The sequence below is a fragment of the Theobroma umbraticum genome, unplaced genomic scaffold, assembly GCF_002168275.2.
Source record: "Theobroma umbraticum cultivar Fairchild unplaced genomic scaffold, ASM216827v3 scaffold_95.0, whole genome shotgun sequence".
In the NCBI taxonomy this organism is placed as follows: domain Eukaryota; kingdom Viridiplantae; phylum Streptophyta; class Magnoliopsida; order Malvales; family Malvaceae; genus Theobroma; species Theobroma umbraticum.
Window position 1 is genome coordinate 9400875 of NW_018397257.1, and position 25053 is coordinate 9425927.

The following is a 25053-nucleotide window of genomic DNA, read 5'->3' on the forward strand; positions in this document are numbered from 1 at the left end:
TTGGTTTTTTTATTTCAACATAAACTATAGTTAATATTTTTCTCTGAACTGTACGGAGTTTTTAGTTAATAATGATCGAGTGTTTTTTTTTCATTTCCTTTAATACTTTATAATAATAATTTCTTTGAGCATTTATTTGTCATATTAGTTAAAATTAATATTTGGAAAAATAGGATATTTAAAAATTTAACAATTTGGATTTTTCCTAAACTACTTTTTAAATTTTTAATTATTTATAAAATTATAATAAATAATGATCCACAAACTTTGGTTATTATATAAATGTATGTAAACTTAAATAAATAACTCGTTCTATAGTAAATAATTAAGGACACTTTTGTATCTCCTTGTCATATTTCAAAATTATCTCTTTAAAAGGTTTAATAATTTTTATTGTGACAATTTAGTTATTTATTTTGCAAGGTCAATTTACCTAAAACATGTTCAATAATGTCAAGCATAAAGGTAAAAAGATAAATTTTGAGTAATACATTAAAGCTTTGCTTGAATTTGAATTGCAAATTTGCGACTGATAGCCAAATTAGGTAGAAAAATATTTCTTGATTACACAAGTATTAATTATTCTCATTGCAAAAGGAAGTGAATTTTTAGGTAAACTCGTTGTTAATTTACTCTAAGCTATGCAGTAAAAAGTAAAATTTACATAAAGAAACAGAAAGTATTACTATAAAAGGAAAAGTTTAAGATAATAGCCAGTCATTTTGAAGAGTTTGTTAAGATTTAGTAAGCGAAAATCTGAATGTAAAATTGGATAATATTATCCTTATTAACAATATGATTGAATTCTACGCAACAAACGATAAATGTCCCTCAAACCTCGCCAGGGTTCTCTCTACTTGTTGGCTGAAGTTAATTGAATTCTCTTCTTGAAAACCCTGCTTCTTTATTTATTTATTTATTTTGATAAGCCTGATAGTGTTTCATTGAAACAAATGAGGATTACTTCAATTGTACCCTCCAGAGAAACAAAGATTTCTGGGCATTTGAGCCCGTTCAATCACACCAGCCCGGTACATACACCTCATTCAATCAACCTTTGGATGTTCATCCTCTTAATGTCTTAGGAAACTCAATATTATACTAAATGAGTCAAAAAGCTACTAGCAAAATTCACAGTCGGGCTTAACCATTGAAGTTTAAGAAGATGAGGGGTGTAGATAATGTTGAGAAAGAGTTTGAAAGAATCGTTGGAGCCATTGAAGTTGCCAACAGGATTAAACACCCTTTTCGGAAACTGACCTAGCGACCTAATCGGCCTCCAGTTGTCTCTTGCATTATCCTTCATATCTTCCAGCAGTTTACGGGGATCAATGTGATCATGTTTTATGCTCCGGTGCTGTTTCAAACTATGGGATTCGTGGGGCAGTGCATCGCTTTTATCAGCTGCCATCACCGGTTCAGTGAATGTATTGTTCTACATTTATTGCTATCCGCAGTGTGGATTAAGCTGGAAGGAAACCGTCTACTCATTGCTGGAGCTCTATGCATGCTGGCTGCACAGATCATTTAAATTATTCACCTACTAGACTATGAAAAAAAATGAAAAAAAAAAAAGATTATTGCTAACAAAGATTTATGATTTCCCTTCTTTATTTTTCGCAGTGTGTAAAGGCGGCACTTCTGCAAACAAAGTATGTTTCTGGCCATGGGTTCCCAACGGGTGGCTAATAGCTAGTGAAGTCTTCCCACTGGAGATTCGAATATGCTGTGCACCTTCATTATTGCTCAAGCATTCCTGACCATGCTTTGCCATATGCGTGCTAACATCTTCTTCTCCTTTGCTGCGATACTTGCCACCATGACTATCGGAGTAATCGCCATGCTCCCTGAAACGAAGGCTATCCCAATAGATGGAATGGTTGAAAGAGCATGGATGCAGCACTGGTTCTGGAAAAGGTTTTAGAAATTACCTGGTGGCGATGACATTGAAAAACAAATGCAAGTGCAGCTTGAGCAACAGGAAATTAAGCGCGTTGATTAAATTGCATATCTTCTATTCATGTTCTGGCACAGCATATATATTATTTAGTTCTAGTATTTCATAATAAGCTACAGTTTTATCCGTCAGGTAGGGTGGCTAAGTAATAAGTATTCTTTACCCTTTGCATTGTCTAGTTTTGCTTTTCTTTTAAATAAAACTCCATCACAAGCTGTGGTTTATATAGATTTTATTAATTGACAGAATCTGCCAAAGGTACCAGTCTCAGTATTTATTTTTTTCATTTGTCTAATAGTACCAGTTTGGTTTAATAGCTTCGACATAATTGCCAAAAGAAATTGATAAGAAGTGAAAACTGAATTGACGACGTCATCCAATGCTAAGGTATTTATAATAGGAAAGTATAGTGATTTGATAAACCTAAGAAGTGTCTTTAGATAAGATGACATCAGAACTCAAGTTACTGATAAGGTTTGAATCTGTTAGCTTGACATTTTCTTCTTCTTCTTCTTCTTCTTCTTATCAGTTTGATTCTTCTCCCCATTGAGCTGAGGGACCAGCAATGGTCGCTGGAGTCCTCTGTCTGAACTGTTGCATTACATTCTGCAACGTGCAGGGCTTATTGCCTGACTGGTTTGTGTTCTGCGTTGTGTGCTTTACAGCTCAACTGATTAAGTGTTGACCTTGAGATGATTATTGCATTTAATTATTTTCTCTTCTCATCACCATTACCTTTACCGATCAAATCTTATCTCACCGTTAGTTTCCATCTTACCATTATAATTCTTAATCTCACCACTACGATAGCCAATCTCCTTGACAATGTTGTTTTCAATCTCACCGGAGCAAATCTCATCGTCGTGTCAAAATAAACTTCGTTACAAAGTATAAATATTGCAATATATGAAAATAAGCTTAATCAAAATTAATAATAAATCTAATTAGTGATAAACAACTTAAGATTTAAATAACTTAATATCCAAACTCAATGTAATTCCAATTTTTGAACCGTCGGATTTTAATTTGAACTAAACCAACTGCGATTGCTTGTTGCTATTTCCTTTTTTGGCCAATAGCATATTGATTATGACGCTGATCTATTGAAAGTTAGTTACACCTTCAAGAAACATTGGAAGGGAAGACGGGTAGTTTATCAACAAGAAAAGGAAAAGTCAACTTCACTTAAACGTACGGTAGGATCCCACTGTACTCCAAAATAACTGCCACTAGTTCTCGTTATGTTACACCAGGGACTAGTCTGCAAAAGCCTCCCTCATCCAAGCGTTTACCATTCTTGTTCGTAACGTCTTTGAAATAAAGTGAATGCCGAAGAAACATTTCCCTTTTCCCGATCTCTGTTCAATACAACTGGATCAATGGATTGCGCTTACAAGAACCCAAATGCACCCATAGAGGATCGAGTCAAAGACCTTCTTTCTCGAATGACTCTACAAGAAAAGATTGGTCAAATGACCCAAATCGAGCGACGTGTCGCCACTCCCTCTGCTCTCAAAGATTTTTCCATCGGTACCCTTTCTTCTAGGCATTTTCTCGAGCAGGTTGTTGACAATTATGTATTTTGGAAAACGATGAATGGCCTCTTTTTGCTTTTTGGGCAGGGAGTATACTTAGTGCTGGAGGAAGTGAGCCATTTGAGAAGGCACTGTCATCTGATTGGGCTGATATGGTGGACAGGTTCCAGCGGGCAGCACTTGAGTCGCGGCTTGGGATACCGCTTATATATGGGATTGATGCAGTCCATGGTAACAATAGCGTCTATGGTGCCACTATATTTCCTCACAATGTTGGCCTTGGAGCCACTAGGTTTGTTTTCACCTTTGAACCCCCTCTCCCCCAAGTTTTGGTAGTAATTTCTAATGTGTTTTGATCAATGGCGGTGCTGACAAATAAAAAGAAAAGAAGATTGTGATATAATTTTTCCCCAAATCATTAAGTCCATTGGAGAGAAAAAGAGAAAAAAGAGTCTTAGACAATTCAACTGGAAGAAACTAAGTATTCTTGTATTTACCCTTCTTTATTTCCTCCTTCAAGTTTGTATAGTAAAAGATTCTTGGGAAGATTATTTATTATACGGTAACAGTAACTCTAATTATTCGAAATATATGATAGAGATGCTGATTTGGCTCAAAGAATTGGGGCTGCAACCGCTCTTGAAGTTAGGGCAAGCGGCATTCAGTATACCTTTGCACCATGTGTTACCGTAAGTCATTGTAAACATAATTGGTCAAATGTGCTTCTATTTCTACTGTGTTTGCATTCAATAATTACCAATCAAAACAAGGAATGTGACATCAATAAGCCAGTAACTCACTTTATATTACAGCTTGCACCTATTACACAAATATGCAATATCACATTAATTTTTGAATCATAGTTCCATGCGATTATAGGACATCTTATGTTCTAAATTTCTTTTTATCTATGCCTGGTGTTATTTTTGTCTGAACATCAAGTTGAGTTTAAAATAGGGTCTGAGCAATTGTTTTAATGGATTATAACAGGTATGCAGAGATCCCAGATGGGGAAGATGTTATGAGAGTTATAGTGAAGACACAAACATTGTTAGAAAAATGGCTTCCATTGTTACAGGTTTGCAGGGACAGCCACTGGTAGGACACCCGAAGGGCTACCCTTTTGTAGCTGGCAGGTAGATAGAAGCAATCACTAAAGACACTTTTTTATTCTCACTTCTTCTTTGCAGTGTTTTGTTTGATGGCTTTCCTTTTGCATTTTTATGCCTACGCATTTTTGTCTTGGTACATTAAAGTATCACAATTTTACATGCTATTTTGGCAAAAGGAAGATGTACTGGTATCTGGCCAACATATAACTCCATAAAAGATGCCTTGTAAAATCCTTGTTGTATTTAACTTTTCAAGTTAGCAATCATTTGTCTATCACATTGTGTAGCTTGTCTGCATATTTTGCAGTTCTTTGGCCATCTAACTGCAGAAGAAAATTTCATACTGCTCACCCTCTTATCCTTCATATGTTATCTTAACCTATATTTGTATTGGATCTCTGTATTAACAGCCATATACCTTATTAGGAACTTGTTGGAATATTCTCATTGATTTTGCTTGATTCCAGAAACAATGTTATTGCATGTGCTAAGCATTTTGTTGGTGATGGGGGTACTGAAAAGGGTATAAATGAGGGGAATACCATATTATCATATGATGATTTAGAGAGGATCCATTTGGCACCATATCTGGACTGTATTTCTCAGGGGGTTTCCACCATTATGGCATCATATTCCAGTTGGAATGGACGTAAACTTCATGCTGACCATTTCCTCTTGACTGAAATTTTAAAAGATAAGCTAGGTTTTAAGGTAGGGAGCCCTATCCTAAATGGCCTATAGATTTATCCTGAAGTGCCTATTATAAGAAGGCATTCATTTGCAAAATGTAATTAGCATATGTAATTTCAGAGGAATGCTCTGTCCAGGGTTTTGTGATTTCTGATTGGGAAGCACTTGACCGACTCTGTGAACCTCGAGGCTCAAACAATCGTTACTGCATTTCTAGAGCTGTTAATGCTGGAATTGACATGGTATGCTTTGTTTCCAAGAGTCTAGTATAAAGTTTTTCTTTCTTTGATGCATATCTTCATTCCCTGACTGAGAAAATATGCAGGTAATGGTCCCTTTCAAATATAAACAATTTATGGAGGATTTGGCATTTCTGGTAGAAACAGGGGAGGTACAGATGTCCAGGATAGACGATGCTGTTGAACGAATATTGAGAGTGAAGTTTGTTTCTGGTCTTTTCGAGCATCCCTTCTCTGATAGATCTCTGCTAGATATAGTTGGCTGCAAGGTAAATTTTGAAGAGTTCAAACATCTGATGCATTCACCTCAATTATAGAGTCCTCCAGTGTCCCAACAAACTGAACTATTGGAATATCGTAATTGATCAATTTCTAGCTTTTGAAGTATTTTCAGGTTATTTACCTCTAGTTATTTTTAGAAAACGCAATGCCTTTTGATTGCCTAGTCCTTATTTATTTGTATATGTCCTTGTTGATTTTATGCTGGAGAATGGACAATTGGAAATTGAGTACCAACTCTAATTTTCCTGCAGCTACACAGGGAGCTAGCACGTGAAGCGGTTCGGAAGTCCTTGGTTCTACTGAAAAATGGAAAGAACCCAGAAAATCCTTTTCTTCCACTAGACAAGAATGCTAAAAGAATTCTTGTTGCTGGAACACATGCTGATGATCTTGGGTACCAGTGTGGAGGGTGGACAGGTACCTGGCATGGAGGCAGTGGCAGAATTACAATTGGTAAGTAGTTATATGGCCCATATGTTTCCTTCATCTGAACCTACCGTTCTCTATTTCCTCATTTTTATCATCTCTAATTTCGTTCTATTGTTTCTCTTCTGGTATGCTCTCTGACAGTAAATTAATGAATCATTTGTCATAACTGCAGCCATACCATCCTTCAATGAAATGCATGCATAGACTTCTGATACACAGTTTTCTGTATTTGCATATATTTGATAAAAGGATTGCCTGAATTACTATTCTTGCTTAGTATCTGCCAATAGACTATAACTTTGCTGCAACAAGAAATATGTCTTGTATTCCTGAGTTCATGTAGGTGTCAGATTGATGGGTTTATTAATTTTTAGGCACAACCATCTTGGATGCCATTAGAGAAGCTGTAGGAGACAAAACAGAGGTGATCTACGATCTATATCCGTCACCAGACTCCTTAGCAGGGAAGAACTTCTCTTTTGCCATTGTAGTTGTTGGTGAACCACCTTACGCTGAAACCTTGGGTGACAACGCAGAGCTTGTAATCCCTTTCAATGGAAGTGACATAATAAGTTCAGTTGCTGACAAAATCCCCACATTGGCAATCCTCATATCTGGAAGACCTTTGGTTTTAGAGCCATGGCTTTTGGAAAAAGTGGATGCTCTAGTTGCTGCTTGGTTTCCTGGAAGTGAAGGAGGGGGAGTAACAGATGTAGTGTTTGGAGATTTTGAATTTGAGGGTCAACTACCAATGACATGGTTTAGAAGTATCAACCAGCTGCCAATGCATGCTGGACATAATTCATATGGCCCTTTGTTTCCCCTTGGCTTTGGATTGACATGCAATAAGGAGAAATCTGTAGAGTAAATGGTTTCATGGCATGATTGAGGAAGAAATTTGCTTGTCCATTTAGTAAACATCTTCTTTGCTTTTGGACTTATTCTGTAATAATGCAAATGATGTGCTCAATCACGTTGTCATTCCACCTGAATCCTCTTCTTATTCCAAAGTCATAATAACGTGAGTGGTGCTTAGACTTAGAGCCCCCTCCCTCCTTTATGCTGATGATGATTTATGGTTTCTTCTGAGTAAACTTAAATCAAGACACAAAATCACTGCCTCTTCAGGTTCCTAACCAGATCCCAGACTCCAAATAATGCTAATTATCATTATCTTTATTATATATAAAGACTTATATTTTTGACAATTTATTAAATTGATTATTTTCTTATTTTCGGGATGTTTTTTCCTTTTTTCTTATATGATCTCAAAATTTATTAACTAAACTTTAAGTGGTTATAATATTGTTTTTTAATAAAAATTATTTTAGGTAAAATTTATTTAATTTTAATGTTTCTCAAAAGACTATGTACTTTATTTTTTGTTTACATACATTTTATATTTTTATGCTTAAATGTTAATTAATTGTGAATTAATCAAATCATTTTCTATAAATTTATTATTTTTATTATTATTATTATGAATTTTACATATTAAATCAATCACGTGCCACTCCGTGTAAGCAAAAACTAATTATGGTACAAGCAATCATGTCAAATGAAAGTATAAATAGCAATGTGAATAAACTTTCAATTCAGGTACAAAATTGTCATTTACTTGAAATTCAGGACCAAATTAAAAAATTATATAGTTCTGTTGCTATTTTTGTCATTAGATAGAAAAGCAGCCCTCGACTCCCATTTTCCCATATATTTATAACCGCCAGCATTTGTCGATTTCCCGCTTCTTCTTTTTTTTTTATAGCATGAATCACCAAACTCTCGTTGGCTGCTGCGTAAAGACGTTTTCCATCTTCCACAATTCAACAATTTTTTAAAGAATAAATGCAATATAAAGTCAAATCAAAAGCAAAGAAACACTTTCTTCTCATCTGCTTCTGCTTTGGAGTAATCGGTGAAAGCGAGAGAGATGAGCAAAGTGGAGGAGATGAGTTGCGTTTACAAGGACCCAAATGCGCCAATAGAGGATCGGATCAAAAACCTTGTTTCTGTGATGACCCTGCAAGAAAAGATTGGTCAAATGACTCTAATCGAGCTCTGTGTTGCTATCCCTCAATGTCAGAGACCTCTCTCCATCGGTACCATATCCTCCTTCTTTTACTCAAAATGATCCCCGCATCAGTTGCGAGAAGTTTATTAAAGTTTAAACAGACGTAAAAGGGTACTCTTGATTCCTGACAGGGAAGTGAGAAGAGATAGAGAAGCGATTCATTGTCAATTTCTGTTTAGTTTCTCTCTCAAATGTCAACCTCAACAGATATGCTTATGTGTTCTTTTCAGACTTTTTTTTTTTGTTTTTTTGCCATGCAAATATTTGTGGACTATTTGCAGGGAGTATGATCAGTGGTGGAGGAAAACCACCTTTAGAGAAAGCAATGCCCTCCGATTGGGCAGATACAGTTGACAGGTTCCAGCAGCGGCACTTGATTCAAGGCTTGGAATACCTCTTATATATGGGATTGATGCGGTTCATGGTAACAACAGGTTCCATGGTGCCACTATATTTCCTCACATATTGGCCTTGGAGCAACGAGGTTAGTTTCATCTTAAACCCGAAAGTTTTTTCATTAATCACCAATCTGTTTTGATCAATAATAATGCTGATAAAGCAAATGACACGAAGAGTTACTTCCCAAGTCATATAGGAAATTAGTTTGATGCTCCTACGGTTCGGGTTTGCCAGGGTGCAAGGATTCCTTTCGTTTGCTCTGGATTTCTTTGATGTGACCAAAGGTCTTCAAAGTATTTGTGCTTTTAGGCTTTGCTCCTGCATAGTTTTATGCTGTTGCTTTTGGTTTTGTTCTGTTTGATTCGAGCTGTTTTCTTAGGTATGTCTTAGGTTGATGCTTTCCATGTTTCCTACTGCCAAGTTTTGTGTTTCGCGAGTTTTTTGACTCAGTATTTGTTGGTGTGTGTCTTTTCACTTGCACCACACACCGATCGTCGAAAACCGCTCTGAGAAATACAATGCAACCAAGTGCGGAAACTAGTCACACTGAATAAATGTTGTTCGGAAATACAATGCGAAATAGTGAACACAAAGTGGGCCCGCACAAATCCCGAAATATCGGCTCTGACAGGAATGCGCCCGCACCACCCGTCTGTGCTCCAGATGCGTGCTCGATGCTCCTGTGATCGCGTACGTGCAATCCGCGATCACTTCCGACTTCTTGACGGCCCGAAATGCGCCTCGGAAGTCCGCTGTCCCGTATCTCCAAAACCGTGCGTCGGATGACGAAACCGACGTCGCCGTTGGAACGCAGCGCGTCAAAACCCCCGGGGTAGCATCCCCGTCGAAATCCGGGCTGCGGTCGCGCGGGTTGCCGGCAATCCGGTCACCGTCGTCTTCTCCGGGAACTGGTTTTCGGTCAAACTCGACCAAAACCAACGCGACCAGAACTGAGCGTTAGCCTCCTCCTTGCGGTGCTCTCCGCGCCAACCGTCGCTTGAAATACCTCCTGGATCGGTGAAACCGAGCTCTCCAAGTTTCGGTCGCCGGAATCCCTCCGTCTGGCAACACCACTGCCCAAGACCGGGCTCTCACAGCTCGCCTCAACACGCCGTGCAAGGATCCGCAGGCTGTGAGAATCACCTCCCTCACGGAGAGAGATCCGAGCCCTCCAAAAGTAGCCCTCTCCTCTCTCTCTTTCTTTGTTTCGATTTTGCACCCGAGAGCTCCACACCAAGCGAACGCACGGACCCCTCACAAGTCAAAATGGTGGGGTTACGTGCGTCAAAAATAACAATCTCCACCTCGCACCGTGACCTCCACATCATGTCGAGCTTCATCCAAGTCCATCTGCATCTTCCGCACAAACTCCGCATTCCTCAAAACCTGGAGCGTCGCCAAATGTCGCTCCAACCGATCCGATGACAACGCCTTCGTCAAGGCATCTGCCGGATTCTCTGCCGTGTGAATCTTCTGGAGATCCACCGCACCACTTGCTACCAATCCTCGTATCAGTGGTAGCGAATGTCAATGTGTTTCGTCCTCGGATGAACACGTTATCCTTCGCTAGTGCCAATGCTGACTGGCTGTCGGTGAGAAGTACCGTCGATGCCCGCGTCGTGCATCGAAATCTCGAAACAATCCCTGAAGCCAAATGGCTTTCCTTCCCAGCCTCCGTGATCGCCATGTACTCCGCCTCTGTGGTAGATAGAGTCGTCACCGACTGCAAGACTGATCTCCATGAAATCGGTCCGCCTCCCGTCGTGAATATAAAGCCCGTCGTGGACTTCCTCCCGTCTCTATCGCCCGCATAGTCGGAATCCACGTACCGATCAACTCCACTGGACTGCCTCCAATCGTATACCATAGTCCGATGTGCCTCGCAGATATCGGAGTATCCACAAGACCGCCCTCCAGTGCTCCATGCCAGGGTTTCTGTGCGAACCTGCTCACAACACCGACTGCATGGGCTATGTCAGGTCGTGGTGCACACCATCGCATACATGAGAGATCCCACGGCACTCTGATATGGTATGCGACTCATCTCCTCGATCTCCTCCTCCACTGTCGGCGAATCTGCCAATGACAGTCTGAAGTGACTCCCCATCGGTGTCGCCACGATCCGACTGTCGTCCATCCTGAACCTCCTCAAGACTCCCTCGATGTAATCTGACTGGTGGAGGAAGAGTGTGTGAGATCGTCTATCCCTGCTCACCGCCATGCCAAGGATCCGAGAAGCTGGTCCCAAATCCTTCATCCTGAAGGCGCTCCTCAGTTCGCCTTTGACTGCTCAATGTCATGCATCCTCTCTCCAGCTATGAGGATGTCGTCCACGTACAAGACTAAGAATGTTCGTCCTGTACCTCTGTCCCGCGAGTAAAGACAATGATCATGCTCGCTCCTCGCGTACCCTTGCTCCGTCATGAAGTCGTGGAACCGTCGGTTCCACTGTCGGGGAGACTGGCGCAGCCCATACAATGCACGTCGAATCCTGCACACAGCCTCCGGTGCGCTCGCGTCAATGTATCCCTCGGGCTGCTGCATGTAGATCTCCTCGTCGATGTCTCCATGTAGGAACGCCGTAGTCACATCCATCTGATATAGCTCCCAGTCCCTACATGCCACCATACTCAGGAGCATGCGTATCGTCTCATACCTCACGACTGGCGCGAAGATCTCATGGAAATCAACTCCTTCGCGCTGCAAGTATCCCTTGGCGACAAGTCGCGCCTTGAAGCGCACGTCGCCCATCGTTGGTCCCACCTTGCGGCGGAATAGCCATCTACATCCCAGCACACGACCTCCAGGTGGAAGCGCCATAAGCTCCCACGTACCGCATGCACGCTAGACTCCATCTCTCATCCATGGCGCGTATCCATCGACTCGATCCGGTCCCGAAATCGCCTCCATGTACGTCGTCGGATCAACCCCTCCAATCGTAGAGCCGTAGTCTCCGAATCTCTGTGGAAGTCTCGTGGCCCTGCGAGGCCTCTCCCGTGCAATGCTCGCTCCGGCTCATCATGTCGTGTCGAGATGTCGGTCGGTGCACCCTGCGTATGCTGCATGTCATCCATGGTATCATGGTAGACATCATCACCACCATCGGAATCATCATCGGGAGCCTCTCTGGTATCTCGTGCGAGCTCCACCTCCAGCTGGAATCTCCACCTCGAGCTGAGAAGATCCCATCGGAGCGATAGTCTCAACTACCACCGGCTGAGGTGTCTCCTGCGTCTGCGTATCTGTCGCCTCCGTCTGACGTAGAAGTGCCTCCTCATCGAACGTGACGTCCCGACTCGTCACGATCCTCCTGGACGCCGGGTCCCAACATCTGTATCCCTTCACTCCTCGAGTGAAACCAACAAAGATGCACCGCCTTGACCTTGCATCCAGCTTGTCCCGCTCATCGCTCTGAGTCAGCACAAATACGGACTCCCAAATGCGCGTAGATGCATGTAATCCGGCTTCCAACCGCTCCAGAACTCCATCGGACATCTCGCATCCAATCTCCCATTCGGCGTGCGGTTCAAGAGGTAAACCGCATGGGAGACTGCCTCCGCCCAAAACTGCTTCGGTAGACCCGAATGCAGTCGCATGGCTCGTGCCCTCTCCGTGATGGTGCGCATGAAGCGCTCAGCCACCCCGTTCTGTTGTGGCGTCTTCGGCGTCGTAAACTCTCGCCGAATCCCGCGATCTCTGCAGAACTGCACAAACTCACGCGAAGTGTACTCACCTCCGTTGTCAGATCTCATGCATCTGACACGCATTCCTGTCTCCGTCTCAACTCCGGCGAGCCACTCTCTGAATATGGCGAAGACCTGTGACTTCTCTCTCATGATGTATACCCACACGCGGCGAGAGAAGTCATCAATAAACGTCACAAAGTATCGCGGCCCCTCAATAGAATGAGACGGTGTGGGCCCGTATACATCTGTGTGGATCAGCTGCAACCTCTCTGTGCTGCGATATCGTGATGTCCGGAAGCTCACACGCTGCTGCTTCCCCATCACACAGGCTGGCACAAAGGTATCTCACAACTCCTGATACCTGGCAACCAGCCCTCTCTGGTGCAGCGCTCGCAATCCCTGATCACCGACATGCCCAAACCGCATGTGCCAAAGGACTGCCTGGTCAACGGAATGTGTCGCAACTGACATCTCCTCCGACGGTAGAGCCTTGCCATCCAAAGCATAGAGGTTGTTGACGCACAACCTCGCCCTCATCTTGTCATGGCGCCTCTACTCACGAGCATAACTCCAGCTCTCCCGCGAAACCCGTAACCGTCTCTGTCGAGGGTCCCCAAAGATACCAGGTTCCTGCGAAGCGTCGGAACAAAATATATGTCCCTGATGATCCTGATGGCACCATCGTGTAACCGAAATCTGGCACTGCCAATCCCTCAATAGCACACTGAGTACCGTCACGAGCGAAACCGTACCTGATGCGACTGGATGATAATCAATGAAAACACTCCTATCAAAGGTATAGTGCTCGTACATGCAGAGTCCATAATCCAGTCATCACTGCCTGCCACCTCGCCAATGGTCAGCGCCTCCTCTCGACCTGAATATGTGTGGTGGCATGTCCCTCTGCATCACTAACATCCGACTCCGACACATCTGACCGGCCACTGCGCTCCGGACAATGTCTCCTGATGTGTCCCTGCTTCCCGCATCGGTAGCATGTATATCGGTTAGGGGAAGTCTTCCCCTTCCCCTTGCCTCGCTCTCGGCTACCATCTCTGCGTCCGCGATCTCCACGTCCACGATCGCCGCGCCCTCGTCTCCGTTGGCCTCTCCCCTGGCCAGTTGTCGACGTACTAGTGTAGTACGCGTCCGACTGCTCATGCTTCAAGCGACCCCAAGTCTCCTGGTCGCGAAGCGCAGTCATAATCTCCTCATACTGCAACGACTCTTTCCCCTGGATAAGAGTTGTCACCAAATGATCGTATGAGTCCGGTAGCGAGCACAAAAGCCCATAGATCGGTCATCATCTCCTGGCTTGACGCCAATCTTCCCCAAATCACGAGAATCTGGTTGAAGTTGGCGATGTGTGTGCGCAAGTCTCCTCCCTCACGCATCCGCATACCGTAATACTTCCGCATCAACATCAGTTTGTTGGTGATCGTCTTCCCCATGTAGAGTTGCTCCAGCTTCTCCCAAAGTGTCTTCGCTGGGTGAGCGAAGCCACATCGTACACAACCTCGTCCGCAAGAGATGAACGGATGATGCCCATAGCCGCGGCATCAAGATCCGTCCAATCAGCCTGATCCATCGTAGCTGGTTTCATGCCTGAAAGCACGCGCGTCACCCGAGCTTTCGCAAGCTCGTCCCGGATCCTCAACTGCCATAGAGTGAAGTTGCCTCTGCCGTTGAACCGTTCCACACGGTCCTCCACAGAACTCCGAGAAGCCATGCTCTACCAATCCACTCTGAGCGTCAACTGAAGGCTCTGATACCACTTTGTTGGGTGTGTGTCTTTTCACTTGCACCACACACTCGATCGTCGAAAACCGCTCTGAGAAATACAATGCAACTAAGTGCGGAAACTAGTCACACTGAATAAATGTTGTTCGGGAAATACAATGCGAAATAGTGAACACAAAGTGGGCCCGCACAAATCCCGAAATATCGGCTCTGACAGGAATGCGCCCGCCACCACCCGTCTGTGCTCCAGATGCGTGCTCGATGCTCCTGTGATCGCGTACGTGCAATCCGCGATCACTTCCGACTTCTTGACGGCCCGAAATGCGCCTCGGAAGTCCGCGTCCCGTATCTCCAAAACCGTACGTCGGATGACTAAACCGACGTCGCCGTTGGAACCGCAGCGCGTCAAAACCCCCGGGGTAGCATCCCCGTCGAAATCCGGGTCGGTCGCCGGAGGTTGCCGGAATCCGGTCACCGGTCGTCTTCTCCGGGAACTGGTTTTCGGTCAAACTCGACCAAAACCAACGCGACCAGAACTGATGCGTTAGCCTCCTTCTTGCGGTGCTCTCCGCGCCAACCGTCGCTTGAAATACCTCCCGGATCGTGAAACGAGCTCTCCAAGTTTCGGTCGCCGGAATCCCTCCGTCCGGCAACACCACTGCCCAAGACCGGGCTCTCCAAGCTCGCCTCAACACGCCGTGCAAGGATCCGCAGGCTGTGAGAATCACCTCCCTCACCGGAGAGAGATCCGAGCCCTCCAAAAGTAGCCCTCTCCTCTCTCTCTTTCTTTGTTTCGATTTGCACCCGAGAGCTCCACACCAAGCGAACGCACGGACCCCTCACCAAGTCAAAATGGTGGGGTTACGGTGCGGTCATAAAATAACCAGTATTGCCTTTGGTGGTTGAATGTTGGGCCGGACTACTGCGAATTTTTGTGAACAGCTGTGTTAACAGTTCCTTTTTGCCAAGCCGGTTTCCATGCCAATAGGATTCTCGGGCAGCTTCAGCTTGAGCCTATCAATGGTTTATTGGTCGTATGGCTAATAAAATCCACTTTTCAAAAAAAAAAGAGAGAAATTAGAGGGTAAAAACAAATGAGTTTTGAACTAACAGAAACTTGACATATCACTTACCAGAATACAATTAGCTTTCTCTTTTATCTCTCCATTTTTAACAGCAATTCCAGCTTCATAGGAAGAAAAGGTGGGCACATGAAAGGGTACTAGAAACATGGTATCAATATTTCCCAGATTTCTAAATAGTGTAATTTCAAATATGTGATAGAGATGCAGATTTGGCTCAAAGGATGGGGGCTGCGGTAGCTCTTGAAGTCAGGGCAAGCGGCATTCACTTTAACTTTGCTCCCTGTGTCGCTGTAAGTCAGTAGAAATGCAATAGCCAAATCTTCTTATGTTAAAGTGGTTGAATAGTGTCAAGGAAGCTTTTTTTTTTTTTTTCCAGCATCAAAATTGTTGTAACTCCTTCGACAACCATGTGATATCATATTTGCTCTCAATTTTCCAAGTTATCTCTAACAAGGAATGAGAGTACATCTTTTACCTTCTGGAGCTGATTTTGGTGCATACTTGAACACTTCAATAATCAATCTTGTCTTAATTGAAAATTAGATGAACCAGATGCCTGAGTTTGAGTCTTAAGTGGATATTTGATATCCAACTAGCACTCGAATCATGAGGTCCATGTAGATATTGGATTATCACAGGCTCTTGTTTTTCTATCTATTCATTATTTACTTTTATCTGAACCTTTAAGTTGACTTTAGGAAACCAATTTGTCTGAACAGTTTATTTCACTGGGTTATGACAGGTATGCAGAGATCCCAGATGGGGAAGATGCTATGAGAGTTTTAGTGAAGACACTAACATTGTGAGAAAGATGACTTCCATTATTACAGGTTTACAGGGACAGCCACCCAGTGGACATCCGAAGGGCTATCCTTTTGTAGCTGGCAGGTTTTGCCTACTCATTTTCAATTTGATTAGTTTAAAATTAAAAGATCTACATTATAAATCGTACTAAAAAATTTTAGGCCAGTTTGGGAAAAGGAAAATCCAGAAATATCTGGTCAATAGACTTGACCAAAAAATGGGGAATAAAGGCAGTTTTACTTAAGCATGTATAATTTAAAGTTTCTCCCTTTAGACATCATGTTATGATATGCGTAGGTTTTTGCAGTTTCATAGTACTTTGTCAATTTCTCTCTCATGGTCATTGATATTTCTAATGAATTCCTGTTTTGCAATCGTATACCTTATTGGAATATCATTGGAACTCAATGATTCTGCTAGTTTGATTCCAGAGACAATGTTATTGCATGTGCCAAGCATTTTGTTGGAGATGGGGGTACTAAAAAGGGTATAAATGAGGGAAACACTATATCCTCATACGATGACTTAGAGAGGATCCACATGGCACCTTATCTGGATTGTCTAAATCAGGGAGTTTCAACAGCTATGGCATCTTATTCTAGTTGGAATGGATGTAAACTTCATGCTCATCATTCCTCCTGACAGATATTTTGAAAGACAAACTAGGATTTAAGGTACACAATCTATTTGAAGTCCATCCTTTATGACATATATAGTGTTTTCAACTGAGAGTGCATAAAATAATTGGTCATTCACTTACTGTAGTTAGCATTCCAATTGCTATTATAGCCTCCTCTGTAATCAACTTTATTTTTTATCAGGGTGAGAAGGCTGAATGGCATTTTTCTTCTGTTCTTATTGTTGTAGAGAGGAGGATGAGGCAATACACTTAAACTTCTGTAACTGGAATTTCTGTTCGTAGATGAAGAATCTTTAGTTAAAGTGGCTTACTAATACCTAAGTAAAATAAGTGATACCTGGTTTAAGAATTTTGAGATGTGGCATTTTGCAAAATTTTATTCCTATCTAGATAACTCTTGGGAATTTATGAGGCAGGGTTTTGTGATTTCTGATTGGAAAGCACTTGACAGACTTAGCGAACCTAGAGGCTCAAACTATCGTCACTGTGTTTATACTGCCATTAATGCTGGAATCGACATGGTATAGTTTAGTTCCCTGACAAATAGGCTTCTTTCTTGGATTCATGTCTGTATTTGCAATTGACTGAAAACATATGCAGGTGATGGTGCCTCATAGATTTAAACAATCTATTGAGAATTTGACATCCCTGGTTGAATCAGGGGAGATACAGATGTCCAGGATAGATGATGCTGTTGAAAGAATACTGACAGTAAAGTTTGTTGCTGGTCTTTTTGAATATCCCTTCTCTGACAGATCTCTGCTAGATATGGTTGGCTGCAAGGTAAATTTTGTAGAATTCGGCATTCAATTTGTTCACCTCAATCATATTTGCTACGTTGTTCTTGGACCATGCAACGTTTCGCCAATGTCTCACCAAACCGTATTGCTTGGAATACAATTGGTTGTTATCTTGTTCTAAAGGATATACTTTTACAGAGGCATGTTCCAATTATCAAGCATTTATATTATGTTTGTGTTCTTTGATTAAATAAAACTGCATAAACATCAATATATCAGAATCAGAGATCATAGAGTTCGGAGGAAAAGTTCAAAGAGGATGCAGTAATGAAAATGCTGCCCCTTAGGGTGTTCAAAAACCTTATAGTAATAATAGGGGTAAGATATCCTACGTTAATATTATTGAGCACTAGGGCTCAAAGCCAGGATCTCTACCCAAATCCCCCACCTCTCCAGCCATCTAAATCCAGCAGCCATGAGAAATCCTAGTAATTTAAAATAAGAAGTAGTTGCATTTGTTTTACCTTTTACTTCCATGCAAAATTTTATTGCTATTTGAAACAGTTGTCATTTGTTGTAGAATCTGAATGCCTTACCTAAGCTTACTCTCTTTGTAAAAGCTCTAGTTGATTTTAAACTTCAGTTTGTAGATTCACTGTCATACCTCTATGATTTCTTGCAGCTGCGCAGGGAACTAGCCCGTGAAGCTGTTTGCAAGTCCTTGGTTCTATTGAAAAACGGAAAGAATCAAGGAAAGCCATTCCTTCCGTTAGACAAAAATGCCAAAAGAATTCTTGTTGCAGGAACACATGCTGACGATCTTGGATACCAGTGTGGAGGGTGGACACGTTACTGGCAGGGAAGCAGTGGCAGGATTACAATCGGTAAGCATTTACATCAACTATCTTTCCTTCTTCTACCAAACCCCACCCGCTTCCTTTCCTTTGATTTTTCCCTATATCTTCTATCTTCTCTTTCATGTTTAACAGCAAGTAAATGTAGTATGCTGCCCTACTAGCCACTGAATTTCGTCTAGAATACATAAGTATTACTTACCTTATCTGAATTTTTTTTTTTGGAAAGTTTACTTACCTTACCTGATTAATCAGTCATTACATTCCTCCTTTAGTAGTTGATTTCAAATCTCTAGTTTTGACCATTTTAAGGAAGTTAGATATCAGTAATTTCGCTCCCTCCGCCATCCCCATCTTCCGAAACAAAAAACAAAAATGTAAAACGTGTGGAGTTTGATCTCTTTAAAATGTTAAACTTCTTTGTTTGTTCGGATTCTAACTCCATGGTTTGATCTGATATTAGAACTGTAAAAAGGATTTGCATTGTATTTTCTGTAGACATTGGTTTCATGCATTTTATTTCTTTTTAGGCACAACAATCTTGGATGCCTTGAGAGAAGCCGTGGGAGAAAAAACAGAGGTGATTTATGACAAGTATCCTTCACCAGACAGCTTTGCCAGGCAGAACTTTTCTTTCGCCATTGTGGCTGTTGGTGAAGAACCATATGCAGAATCTGTGGGAGACAACTCAGAGCTTATAATCCCCTTCAATGGAAGTGAGTTAATGAGTTCAGTTGCTGAAAGAATCCCCACATTGGCAATTTTGATATCAGGAAGTCCCTTGGTTATAGAGCCATGGCTTTTGGAAAAGGTGGATGCTCTGATTGCTGCTTGGTTGCCTGGAACTGAAGGAAGGGGAATAACTGATGTCGTTTATGGGGACTATGAATTTGAGGGTCGACTACCAATGACATGGTTTAGGACAATCAAACAGCTGCCAATTAACACCGAAGATAATTCATGTGATCCTTTGTTTCCGCTCGGCTTTGGATTGACATGCTGTGAGGACTAAGCAGAAACCTGTAGGCTAAATAATTCATGGCCCAGGCCAGCCAGCAGTGCATGTTTGTTTCTTTCCTTTTTTAACATTTAAGGCACAACATCTGGTCCATGGGCGAATTTCATCCTTGATTTTGGACCTTTCCTGAAAAGCTGCCCTTGAATTAACTCAACTACATTGTTGTTGCCCCGCAATCTCTCACAGTTTCCAAGTCACAATTATGTTAGCGATGTCTGGGGCCTGTCATTCCTTTTTCTTGATGGTGATTTTATGATTTTTCCAGTAGCATAATTCAGGTTGACATCTTAGCATGCATGGATGCATTTCTGAGGATGGAATTGATCCACAAAAAGGGGGAATTTTTGGTTCTTATCTAATAAGAAGACATCTCAGGACAGAGAATTGATGCCGCCTCAGATTCTTAACCAAATCCCAATAATACTAATGATCATGGTATGTCCTTTCTCTTTTATCATTTTCTTTTGTCCTAAGATGCTTCAAACTACATTGTTGTATTCTGATTTGTTTCACATGAAACAGTATACATTCTTGTAAGTTTTGATTGCATTGATTAATGGTAGCCTGAGATACAAGTATTACTTCATTTTATCCTTTGAAATGTAACAAAAACCCAAGAATTAGATCATCTTGAAATCTGTTTGGGCCAGTGAAGCAGCATAGGAGATACAATACCTGTTCCCCAGGTAGCTGCAGATAAGAGGTTCTTCACTTACATATCTCAGGTTTTTCTAGTCTTATTTTCAAACCAGAAGCATTATACGTGAAGAATCAGAACCAATGTTCAGAAAAAAACAAGATAACCGAAAGTGTGAAATTATGACACAGTATATGCGGTCATAACAACTTAAGGTTTTGATCAAAATAAGAATAAATATGATGGATTGGCCAAGGCTTGAGCAATAAGGGTCACCAACCACAATGCGTATTTTAATGTCAATATCTGTTGATTTGTGGATAGCTTGGGTCACTCTATAGTCTTGTAAAGGGTTGCCTTTTATGCTTTAAGTTGAACTATATTTGCTTTTTCATGTTTCTGTAGGCACATCCATATCTCTAATGACTGCCAGTCCTCAACTGAGAACTTTTTGTATCCAGGAAGCCTGTTGAGGCCCTGGTTTCGAAGTCTCCTCTGGGAGACCCTATTAATAAATCCATCGCTGTTCAAAAACAAAAAGAAATAAGAACAAACTTGGCAAGCTTCTTTTTCCCATCAACTTCCAGAAAGACTTCTCCTTTTTAAAAAGGGTGATGTGGTTAGTTTTGTCAATCTACCTTCAAAAAGAAAGCTACTTGGAATGACCATATTGCTAAATGTTTTCCCTGTATTCTTTGCTTGATATGTCGGACTGAATATACTACATGCAAGCGACTTAATTTGGGTGGTTACTAGGCTTTTCTTGATGCTTCCCTTCTGCACAGTAAAACACAGGTGCTAATATTAACAAAATGCTAGAAGACGGCTTCAGAAAAGGTAGGAATGGCAAGAGCACACAGAATTGAACTTTGTTTTTACCATTTGTCATTATGTTAAAATACAAACACATAATCAAAATAAAGCGCTACAAGAACTTGCTATGATGCCCTACAAACTAACAGTCACATGATTAAGCCCGCAATCAGATATGGCAAACGAGTCCCTGCATGTCAGTGCAGTGTATCAGCGTGTGTGTATATGTGTATGCACACGCGCATGCAAAGAGATTGAGAGAGAAAAAGGGGATGTAAAGTTAAATAATCATGGCCATCAAGAAACCTAAGTTGAATGCTTATTGGCAACTTTACTTGAGTTACTTTTGATTGATCCTTCATCATTGTTGTTTTGCCCTGTATAAGGTAATAAATCAGTTTTATTCAATGCCACAATTGATTTATCAGAAGATTTTTATGTTTCATAGAGAGAAAGAAAGAAAGAAAAGGAGGCTAAACCTAACTTGATGGCTGAAGGGAAATGTGTTACCTCAATGAACTTTATGGATGTATTAGTTAATAATCATTGTTACTTTGTCTTACTAAGAAACACTTAATTAGGGAGAAGATTCCTTGCTCCCTTTCTTTTTCCTCAAAGAATGAAGCAAATTTAAGGTCAATGAAATTTCCACCAAAAGGGAATCTCCAGGCCCATTCACAAATTTTAAAATAAAGATTGTGGTTAAGCAAAAAGGTAGAGAAACTCTTTTCTACCAAATGAAAAAAGCTTAATTGTCTGTCTCCTCGAAGGAGTTCACAATTTTTGAGCTTAAGGTTTAGAAACAAGTGCAGCCTTTATTGCATTCACTAGGTTGATTTCCGCTTACGCTTAGTATCAGAAAATCATGATGCTTCCATAGACTTAACAAGAAGAGTTGAGCCAAGGTAAGTGTCTAACATTTTTTCCACCACTAACAAGAAGATTGTAGGAGACGGTCACTGCAAAAAGATGAACCGCAGGTCATATAAATAAGCTAGTAAATCAATAGGGTAATCTGACCTGAATCTTGCTTTTGTACACTATGTTCTCTTAGTGTAAGTTAATAACCTATACTTTGAAGGAGGAATCTTCTTCTTTTGGGAGAGGATCTGTTAACAAAGATCTCATAATGAAGGAAGATTGCCAAGAATGAGAGGGGGCATAGAAGAATATGATGCTCAAAGTTAGTGGAATTCAGAGTCAGCCTCGACTAAAGTTTGAAGGTCAAGAACAGTCAAGTAGGCCATTTGGGGTGTACGAAAATGGGTTAGTGCAATAGTCTAAAGAGGTTGAATAGTTGGAAAGGGCAATCTGATGCTATGGAATTCCAAATCAAGTGCCTTGTGACTCAGCCAATTTGAACTGAGCATCCAGTCGGCTGTGTTTTAACTTTTGTTCAATAAATAATGGAGTTTCCAAACCAGTTTCCAAAACCTGCAGCGATTGTAAAGATTTAGGCTTTACCTAGAAGTGTAGACCCTACACAGGATGCTTGAAAATCTTTCAACAAACAGATCATAACTTTTGCCCTTGTTTTCAGGCGTAGCAGCAAATTTTGAAGATTTGGTTTTCTGGTGAAAACTTGGAATCATTGGTTTGAACCAAATGAGTAAGGTTTACACATGGAACTGGCCGAAAGTTTCCAACCAGATTGATGAACTTCTGAAAACATGAAAGCAAACATTGCCTGGAATATTTACAACCGGTTATGCCTAAAACAGTCTAATCTAGTGAGCTCTCAACTTCTGATTGTAGATGCTTATTCGTTTACTTCATTCTCCATGTGAACCTGCAATTCCAACCCTACTTGCTGATGCACATGTATGGTGCGCTCCCGTCTTATCTTGGAGGAGCCTACTCGAGGTGCCAAATAGTAGTACAAAAGTAATGCAGTCTTCTCTTATGCTTCAAATCATATTCCTAGACTATTAAGACAACTTTATCCATAACACATATCCCGCATGTCCATCTGTCGATGCATTCTGGATAAGCTCACAGCCGTTACCACATAGCATAGCAATTTGATCAAGGGATAATCAGATTCAACTACAGAATCTTAAATACAAGGGAAAGTGGGAAACCCATGTTTAAGAATCTTCCTTCAGAGTTTCTCATTTCAGACTCCGAAATTCTTAGCAAAACTCAATCCTATCCCCTCGTGTTTGAATGCTATGGACTAAACTCAAGTTCTTGATGACATATTCACATAAAACCATGGGGAAAGCACAAAGACAGCTATACTAATCAACTGAAAGAAGGCATGGCTTATCGAGCCAGGAGAAACTCAGAGTAGCTGATGTCTCATCCGTGAGGGTATTGCTGTGCCGATTGCATCTGAAAAACCAAATTTTGCGGTCCAAAATAAGACTCATGAGCAGCACTTCTGTGCAGACTCTGCCCCTGCATTTTTACTCCATAGGAGGGAATCCCGTAAGGAGAGGACATTAACAAATTTCCTTGTGTTGAATTGAAAGCCATTGTCGCCCCACTGCAAGGCTGATTCCATTGAAAGTGTGTTCTAGGCATCGCAGCAGAAGTGGGCTGCTGAGGGAGCACTGAAGACTGCTCCGGCGAAGGAGTTCCCTTATTGTCCGGTGAAGGTGTTCTCGTGTCGTTGAGATTGACAGTTGTTATGTCGTGAATGCTAGCTCTTCTCTTATCCTTCCCTCCTGAAAGCTGCCTGATGAAATACTTCTGAGCATGACTAGCCACCTGAGTCGGTGTTCTAGTGACAACAAAATTGCGCGAGATATTTCTCCAATCCCCTTTGCCATACTTTTTTAGGCCCATTAGAAACAATCTGTGAAAAATCCATCATCATTCTCATCAATGAAATGCAAGCGAAACAGAAATTAATCAGGAAAATTATCACTCCAATATTTCAACTAAATCATTAGAATAGATATTAGTTATTACATAATACATAAACCTAAAATTAATGTTGATTCAAACATATAACATAGGTCATTAAAAGAATCAGTAAAATTATAATTCGTCATACAAACTACTAAAACTCTTAACTGAATAAAGGTTCATATTCTCAAATGAACACCATGTAAAGTAACAATATAAGCGGAACAAATTTCAAGGGAAAAACTTACTTATGCTCCTCCTCTGTCCATGGAACCCCCTTCTTCCTCTCCTGCTCTGCAGGCCTGCCCGATGAAGGTCTCTTTCCACCAAGTCCATATGAGTGTTTAAGTCCATCATAGCCATGGCTGTTCACCCAATCCAATGTGAATGGAGAAGTGCTATATCCAGGAATTGGAACCAGCCCTGCTTCTATACTGCTAACATCAGCTTCTAATTTTCTATACTGCTTGATTACGTCTCCTACCGTCTTCCCCGGGATCATTGCAGCCACTTTCTGCCATCGATCAGGAGTATCCTTATCATAGACCGCTAAGGCATTCTCAAACATCTTGTTCTCTTCTGGTGTCCATTTCGTGCTCTTGCTCTCTTCAAGAAACCAATTTGTGCTGGAGATATAAGATGTCGGCGACAGAATTTCCATTTCCCACTTCATAACACCAAATTTAAACACAAAATACTACCAAAACATGGAATTTTTATCCAAACAAGTTCCTAACTCACTGATCGTTTCAGATGACTGACCGCTCGGAGAATGGAATTTCACTTATATCAATGGAATTGTAAAAAGAACCCGGCAAAAACAGAACAAGAAACTACAGAGGAAATGCCGAGAGGTAGGGGGTATCAAAGGGAAAATATCAGCGTTAAATCAGGGAGCATTTGCAAGGAATCAGAATACTTTTTCTAGTGCATAGGCAATCCCTGAGGAATCTAGAAAAGACACTTTCAAATAAAAAAAATAAGAATTTCAAGGAAAATCAACAAAATTATGTAACTCTAAAGTAAAAATACTCAGACTAACCCAACAAAGAACCAATCACAACGATTAAGATCTAAACAAGTGAACCTTCAGAGAGTAACAGCAGAGAAACTAAAAAAGAGCAAATACCCTGAAAGAATTGATAGAAACAGGGACGACAATTCTCTATTCTTATAACAGAAAACAGCTGCTATAAGTTTGTTCTTTTTTATTATGTAGAGGAGGTCATAACTGAAAACTAACACTGAACTTCAACTTCCTTGGTAACCCAATTAGGCAAAAAGTAAGAAGCTGACAGCTGAAGGCCAGAAACCGAAATGAACCCAAGAAAAAAAAAGCTGGAAATGAATACCCAATTGGGAAAAAACCACTGAACTGAATAGAGAAGCAGTAAGGAAAGCTGAGGAAAGATCTGTTCTTTCCCCCCTTTCCTTGAGAAACGAGCAACAATGAAAAGAGAAGAAAGAAG

At 41.3% G+C, this 25053-nt stretch overlaps 2 protein-coding genes and 2 pseudogenes across 3 annotated transcripts; 3 read left to right on the forward strand and 1 right to left on the reverse strand.

Annotated features, from left to right (window-relative positions):
* The first annotated feature begins 953 nt into the window (after positions 1-953).
* LOC149527462 (sugar transport protein MST4-like) lies at positions 954-2112 on the forward strand (annotated as a pseudogene).
* Positions 2113-3189: 1077 nt separating this feature from the next.
* Positions 3190-7476, forward strand: LOC110411900 (uncharacterized). The gene is made up of 9 exons (XM_021422261.2): positions 3190-3487; positions 3580-3784; positions 4091-4181; positions 4483-4628; positions 5072-5315; positions 5432-5536; positions 5620-5802; positions 6067-6268; positions 6619-7476. Exons 1-9 carry the CDS (start codon positions 3337-3339, stop codon positions 7110-7112), a joined length of 1821 nt encoding a protein of 606 aa, XP_021277936.1. The 5' UTR covers positions 3190-3336; the 3' UTR covers positions 7113-7476.
* A 698-nt stretch (positions 7477-8174) lies between these two features.
* LOC110411941 (uncharacterized) lies at positions 8175-19893 on the forward strand (annotated as a pseudogene). Its single transcript, XR_016350977.1, has 9 exons — positions 8175-8343; positions 8597-8799; positions 15425-15515; positions 15968-16113; positions 16461-16703; positions 17086-17190; positions 17270-17452; positions 18092-18293; positions 18794-19893. The product of XR_016350977.1 is annotated as an uncharacterized LOC110411941 (transcript).
* Positions 19894-22220: 2327 nt separating this feature from the next.
* Positions 22221-25047, reverse strand: LOC110412601 (Homeodomain-like transcriptional regulator). The gene is made up of 2 exons (XM_021423180.2): positions 23833-25047; positions 22221-23531 (listed from the first exon to the last, which is right to left on the reverse strand). The coding sequence occupies exons 1-2, from the start codon at positions 24255-24257 to the stop codon at positions 23033-23035; spliced, it is 924 nt and encodes a 307-aa protein (XP_021278855.1). The 5' UTR covers positions 24258-25047; the 3' UTR covers positions 22221-23032.
* Positions 25048-25053: the final 6 nt, after the last annotated feature.